The 7,314-nt window shown below is 50.9% G+C and overlaps 1 protein-coding gene across 2 annotated transcripts in view; it reads right to left on the minus strand.

Moving 5' to 3' along the window:
• The window catches only part of Grk3 (G protein-coupled receptor kinase 3), a 103,321-nt gene extending 96,260 nt beyond the window's left edge, over positions 1 to 7,061 (minus strand). The window contains exon 1 of one of the 2 annotated variants that reach the window (XM_031337428.1): positions 6,817 to 7,061. In XM_031337428.1, the coding sequence (XP_031193288.1) occupies positions 6,817 to 6,929 (113 nt within the window). In that variant the 5' untranslated portion in view covers positions 6,930 to 7,061. The remainder of the gene's footprint in view (positions 1 to 6,816) is intronic. The other variant, XM_031337429.1, reaches the window with a different exon arrangement.
• Between the last annotated feature and the right edge of the window lie 253 nt (positions 7,062 to 7,314).

Here is a 7,314-nt window from a genome sequence, read left to right on the forward strand (position 1 = left end):
TCTCTGTGCGTCTGTCTGTCTGTCTGTCTGTCTCTGTCTCTGTCTCGTTCCCTCATTCTTTTTGAAACAGGTTCCCAGGTATCCCAGGCTAGCCCCTAACTCACCATGTAGCCAAAGATGACCTTGAAAGACCCCTGACCCTCTGCCTCCACTCCTCCGTACTGAGATTACAGATGTGTGCGCACACCACCTTGTTTACTGGCTGCTGGGGAATCAAACTGAGGGTTTCAGACTCACTGGGCAAATGCTCTGCCAACTGATCCCCACTCCCGGCCACCACTGTGCCTTTTTGAAATTGTGCTATTATGCCCTACTGTGCACCACCCCCAGCAACCTGGGAGTATAGTGGAAAACCGCCTTTTCTTCTCAAGTTCTCTGTGCCTGAGAATCTTCAGCAGCTCCCCCTGTGTTCCACACAGTATGAAAGAGTGAATAAAAATGCTTATGACAGGGGCTTCTGTTGGGATATATTTAGGTCAGCAATGAGTAGATGTTGAGTGTTAAAGATGGGGTAGGCAGTAGCAGGTGACTGTCCAGGCTCTTGGCTCCTGCTCTGGAACCTTCTCTTCTACCACATTCATCACAGATAGCCAGGGGGGGCACAGGAAGAAGAGAGACCTTGATGGCAGAAGGCTTTCAGGGCCCTCCTCTCATGCCATCCCTACTTCCTGCCTCTAACACCATGGAAAGAGGAAGCAGTGTACACAGACCCAAGGCTGAGTCCAAGCTGAGCTTCCTCAGCCACCGGGTATCAGGAAGGCAGAACCTCACTCCCGCAGTGCTGCGTGTAGCCTGTATTTAAATATGTGTATGATTTGGCCAAAGCTCAGAGGACCCAAAAGATGAGTTCTAAAATTAGAAGTGACATTTACAGGGTGTGAGGACAGACCCACGGAGTAATCAGAAGGCCTGGGAATTCCAACTCTGCAGTAATGGTGAGAACAGAGAGTGAGAACAGAGAGAGGGAAGCCATGAGAGACTGGCGTAGAAGGGGCAGAGGGGACACCCAACCCCACCAGGCATAAATGACACAGAAGTGTGTTAGCCACCTGGGAGAAGGTGCACACAGAAAGACCTGAGTCTGGATCCCCAGCATACGCTTAGAAACCGTGTGTGTGTGTGTGTGTGTGTGTGTGTGTGTGTGTGTGTGTTTGTGTGTGTGTGTGTGTGTGTATGTGTGTGTGTATGTGTGTGTGTATGTGTGTGTGTATGTGTATATGTGTGTGTGTACGTGTGTATGTGTGTGTATGTGTGTGTGTGTATATGTGTGTATATGTGTGTGTGTGTGTGTGTGTGTGTGTGTGTGTGTCTAACCCTGGGAGCTGAGATGGAGCTGGAGCAAGAAGTGGAACCCTACAGATTGCTAGCTAGCCAGTCCCATCAAACCAACGAATCCCATATTCAGTCAGAGACCCTGCCTTCAAATAAAATGTGGAGAATCCCGGCACAGTAGTGCTTGCCTTTAATCCCAGCCCTTGAGAGGCAGAGATAGGTGGATCTCTGTGAGTTTGTGGCCAGCCTGTGAACACTGTGACTTCCAAGCCATACACACACATGCAAAAGTATAAGTACCCAGGAAGACTATCACCTTGACGGAACGCTGTGACCCAAAGCAACTCGGGAGAACAGGGTTTATTCGGCTTACACTCCCATATCACAGTTCATCACCAAAGTAAGTCAGGGCAGGAACTGGAGGCAGAAGCTGATACCGAGACCATGGAGGGGTGCTGCTTCCTGGCTTGCTCCTCATGGCTTACTCAGCCTGCTTTCTTATAAAACCCAGGACCACCAGCCCAGGGATGGCCCCACCTACAAAGGATAACCACACCCACAGTGGGGTGGCCACGCCCACAATGGGCGGGACCATCCCCCATCAATCACTAATCAAGAAAACTGCCCACAGGCTTGCCTACAGTCTGATTTTATGGAGGCTTTTCCTCAACTGAGGCTCCCTCCTCTCCTATGACTATAGCTTGTATCAAGGTGACAGAAAACTAGCCAGCACACTTCTGCTCCAATTGCCAGTGTCCACGGAGGGATGGAGGCATGGGGAGACAACCATGTTCACAGCACGCCATTCCCCAAACAGTAGTCTTCACTGCGTATACTTCTCTCACAAGAAAAGGTTCTTTGGAATAGTGATTTTATTAATAAAGCTAAATACATTATCTTTCCTTTTTTAACTTTTTTCCTAGAAATGGAGAAGGGGAGGGAGGAGGGAAGGGAGGAGGGAAGGGAGGAGGGAAGGGAGGAGGGGATATTGACCAAAGCTCCCCATCACTCCAGCAAGACTATGTGCCACACTGTTCTGGGTGTTATGAACCTCGTGCTCCTCGTGGGGAACAGGGCAAGCTCCACCTGCAGGCTCACTTAATCATAATTACCTTCCTCACAGGCCCCAGAGGAGCTGCTGCTCTCTCACAGCCTCCGAGGACACTCCCAATGTCCCAAAGCCGCAACCTTCCCCCAAATTAAAAGCAGAAAGTTTCATCCATTCCCTACAAAGTAAGACGCGAGGTGGTTTGCTATTCTGTTCAACCGTGGCAGATGGTGCTGAACTGCTCAGTGGGTAGAATGAGGCACCTGGCTCCTCTCTCTACATCTTGCAACCCTTATCCTGGATCCTGTGGATGCTTACCTGCCCTCCCTTCCATGGTCTCCTTGAGCATGGATCCCTCTGTGAAACATGAGAATGCTGTGCACACCTGCTGTAGCATGTGTGGCAACACTTGATGGCACCCAGACCTGGCAGAGGAGATGTTCCCAGTAATGTTGGTCCCTAAGCCATGATGTAGCAGACACCTTTCCTTTGTCAGGGTTCTAGGGGTCCCCAGGAGAAAAACCTCCGATTGTTTCCAATCCACTTCTCCCCCTTGACATCCACCCACTAGCCACTGCATCTCCCCCAGGCTTGACATCCCTCCCTGAGTTTTATGCCTGTCTTCATGGAAGTTTGGCAAAGCTTCAAGGGAGTTCCAAGCAAGTGCTTCAAAAGGCTGTCTCTAAGAACAGATCATCGAATCGGGGACTGCCTGTACCTCAAAGAGACGCACAGGGCTCTGATTTAAAGCATCTTACAGTGTTCCACAGGGCAGGTCCTTGTCTCAAATTGATTGCTCCAGAACATCTGTTTCCAAGAACCCCCAGCCACAAGCAGTCCTTGCCTCTCCAAGTCACTGGCACAAATTAACTTCGACCAGGAATGAGATAATAATGGAAATGTCAGGACAAATTTGCCTTTCCAGTTTGTGTGTCCCCCCCCCCCCTTAGAATGACTCCAGTCAAAAGCAAAACACCTTCCTCCCAGGCTCTTCCGGTTGGTTTGTTTGCGGCCCTGTGGATGGGAGGTTTGCGGAAAGCCACTACCTGGCTCCTTCCCATCCCTCTCAGCCATTATCCCATTCTTCCACATTAGGCTGTGTGCACAGATGAAGTCAGGGAACATCCTAAAGGTTGAAGGAGGAAGGCTCTCTCCAGTGGTCACAGCGTGAAAGGACAGATGGCCACACCCTTTCCAGGTTAGTCACAGGGGTAGCCTGACACATAGGAGTCTCCAACAGCCTTGCCACTTAGGTGTTGCTAAGCCTAGACAACTCTTCATAAGTTATGAGAAAGCGTTTCACAAGCATAATGTGTTCTATGAATACCGAACCAGAGAATGCAAATGATGCCTGTCTGGGGTTAAACAGAACAGTGAGCACCCACACTTGAAAACAAGCCTCCTGCCCAGGTCTACTCCCCAGGTCTCCACTGTCAGAGGATTCTCGGGACAGGCCGTGCAGTGAGTCAGAACTTCCCCATACCAGCTTTTGAGAAACGGGTCCATAATGGCTACCAACTTAGGGTCAGAAACGATAAACATGGCAGGGGAGATGGCTTAGGAAGTGAATCAAGGTGTGAGTACCTGAGACCCGATCCCCAGAGCCCACATAAGGATGGACAAGGTAGTGTTCATCTGTAATTTCAGTTACTATTACAGCAAGGTGGGAGATAGGGACAGGAGAAAGCCAGAAGCGTGTGAGTCAGCTGTCCCATCCATGAACAAGATGTCCCAGCATGAACAAGATGTGACTCGGTCAAGCTGGCCAGTGTGGACCAAGGGCTACAGTCGTCCTTTAACTTCTATACGTCCTTGGCATGCCCACAGCCCAAGCTGTGTTCTTTCTGCTCCCCCAGTTACTGGCCTGAATGATTGACAAGAGCCACCTCCCAATGGAGAGCCCCACGCTGTTAGCGTCCACTAAACAGAAAGAGTCTCTAAGGGGAAAACATGGCCTCATTACCCAACTTCCTTCAGTCACATGTGACTTCAAGTCAACTCAGTAACATTCTGTTTGGGAAAGGTTATCGGAAAAATGGACCTAGTGTGAAGAGCTGTCTTTGCCATGGCAGAACTTAGAAACTGACTCTCTGGGCGTTCTCCCCGAATTAGACCCAATTCAATCAGAACATCTCTTGTCACCATGGCATACGAAGGACACAATATATAACTGCCCTGGTTAATGGGGCTGCAAGGGTCACTGCTGCCACCTCCAATGGGACCCATTATCAGCTCCATTAGCTCAACAAATGTTTGGGTGAACTAAAAAGGAGATACGATTTGAACAACTAGTCCACCTGCCTTTGGAGGATTTACACCCATCGGCCTGTTAATTGAATAATGTGTCAACATAACAAAACGTTTGCTTCTTGCCTCCTCCTGGGAGGCCAAGTCTCCCCTTGTGCTTGATGTTACAGGAAGGGAGGCTGGGTCCCCGCAGACCTGTCTCCTTGTAATGAATGAGATACTGTGGTCTGTTGAAGACTGGGGAGAGGCTAAGTCACCGAGATAAGGAAGCACAAAGAATACTGAGGGTGACCAAATAATGGGTTAGAAATTAAAAAAAAAAATCGATAGCAAACAAATAAGGGGTGAGTTCAAATGCATGCTCCTCTCTGGACAAACACAGGTCCGAACAATGTCTTCCAAAACAGCCAAATCCTCACAAGGAACCAGGAGCATCTGTGACTGAGTTGTTGGTTTTTGCTTGGGGGGCAGAAGCCACTGAGACAAACAGGCAACAGACTAGACTCCTGGAGGAGGGGACAGATGGTCTAATTCAAGAGTCAGGTAGCTGAAAAACAGCTACAGAATAGCAGCCACAAAGGACTCCGTCCTAACTTGATTCTCCCACAGACATCTCTCAATCTCAGGACCTCAGGACTCACAAGCTCAGCCACACCTCATCTCCTTTGAAACAAAGTATCATCAAAGGCCAAATCAAAACAGAGGGGTGTTGTACAGAGAAGTGAGGGCCCTGGGCACTGGGGTGTGTGCCCAAGAGCAAGCGTGCACAGAGAAACTCGCCTAGGTTAAAAACACCAAGAAAAAAAAAATGGTGAGTGGACAGACAGTCCTAGTTTTAGTAATCTTATATACTTCCTCCCCCATAAAGGTCCCCATGAGTTGTGATTTATTGGTTTTATATATAGAAACCATACATAGTTAAGATTCCCTGCCCCTCACAGGGTGAGGGCAGAAGGAAGGGAAGAGAAAATGAAACGAAGAAGCTTTTTCATGTTCCCCCCCTCCCCCATAAGGAAAGTTTTCTACTGAAGCTTGCTTGGTTGTGACTTGTGGAGTCCTAGGTCTGGTCCCTCTCACTCACTGAAGATTTCAATCAAGTCCTATTTTCAGTGAGCTTCAGATAGGTTAAACTCCAGGAGGGCATGCACTGTCCAGTCCACCCAAGTCTACCCTTGTGTCTGCAAGGAGCAATATTCACCCCCCCCCCAAAAAAAAAAAAGAAAAAAGAAAACAGCGAAAGGCCAAGGCTTGCAAGGGAAGGCAAGCCAAAAATACCCAGCCAGCACAGCTGTGTGTACAGTGTGACTCTTCCTAGCAAACACAGCACAGGGATTTGATGCTGCCTGGATCACGGGGCTCACAAACACGCTTGGAAAAAATAATCTGACCATCGCTCAGCATTGGAAGGTTCTCTGGGGGCTATGCATACTGCTTGGAAGACAGACTGTTTACCTAGTGTGTGTGAAGCCCTGGATCCCATCCCCAGTAGCTCAAAAAATGGGAAGAGTAAAATGTATATATTTTCCATCACATGAAGGTAAGTAACATTGACAGTATATGGGTGTGTCACGCTTGACCATTTGAAAGGGGGCGCAGCCTTGGTTTAGATCCTTACAGAATTGCATGGTTCGGGATGGCTGTAAAGTATGAGCCAATTTTATTGTCAACTCAGGGAAGCCACACCGGCTAAGCAACTGGCAGTGGGGTCAGTTAAGAAGTGACACACAGCCCCACTCTGGAACTCCCCGCGGGACAAGTACATCTCTAAGAAGCTAACACACCTCAGAAAAAAATCAATAATAAACCAGTAGTGATATTAAGAGCAACTTGGCAGCGAGTGGCCAGCCTGAGCCGGTGCAGTGGGAACCTCCAGTCTTGCAAGATCAGGCTAGGCTCAAGTGGCTCTCCTGTCATGCTTTCCAGAAAGGGCAGGCCGCCAGGGGTCTAAGTTGAGGAAAGTGGCTCAGGTGATGGCGCTGGTGACAGAACTGAGAACTCAAGGTCTACTTACTACGGCAGGGGGCAGAGGACAGGGGCAGGGGTGCTGACAGACAGACAGTCCTGCAACCAGCCCGGGACAGCGGGGCGGAGGGGACTGACAGGCTGACCAGAGAAGGAGGGAGAGGACCAGAGGGGACAGGAGGGGACTGGAGGGGGCGGGAGGTGAGGGAGAGGACCAGAAGGGGTCCGGAAGGGACCGGAGAGGGCGGAAAAGGACCGAAGGGGACAAGATAGAGCCGGAGCCGTACCTGGGCTCCGGCAGGACGACCTTCTTGCTGGCGCGCGCGGCCGGCGCCGCCTTGCTCTTCTCCATGGCCATCAGGTAGCTGACGTCGGCCAACACGGCCTCCAGGTCCGCCATGGCTGCTCCGCAGCTCCCGCCGCCCCGACGGGGCCACGGCGCGCCCGACGCGCGACCCCGACGCGGACCCCGACGCACCGCCCCTTCCGCGGCTCCGCGCCCCAGCCCGGCGCGCCCCCAACCGTCCGCGGCCACGCGCTCCTGACCCAGCCTCTCAGGAACCAGGGACTTCCTCTCCCTCCTCCTCTCTCTCTCCCTCCTCCTCTCCTCTTTCTCCTCTCCTCTTTTTCCTCTCTTCCTCACCCTTAGCTTCCTAAGCACAGTCCAGATGCCCAGTACTGAGTGGACATTCCAGGAGGTCTCCAACAGCACACTGTCCTGGAGGGGACGCTTCAGGAGGTACCCTGGAGTGGTCCCACCTGCTCTTTCGAGTGATTGCCAAATA

The sequence above is a fragment of the Mastomys coucha genome, unplaced genomic scaffold, assembly GCF_008632895.1.
Source record: "Mastomys coucha isolate ucsf_1 unplaced genomic scaffold, UCSF_Mcou_1 pScaffold22, whole genome shotgun sequence".
NCBI classification, from domain to species: domain Eukaryota; kingdom Metazoa; phylum Chordata; class Mammalia; order Rodentia; family Muridae; genus Mastomys; species Mastomys coucha.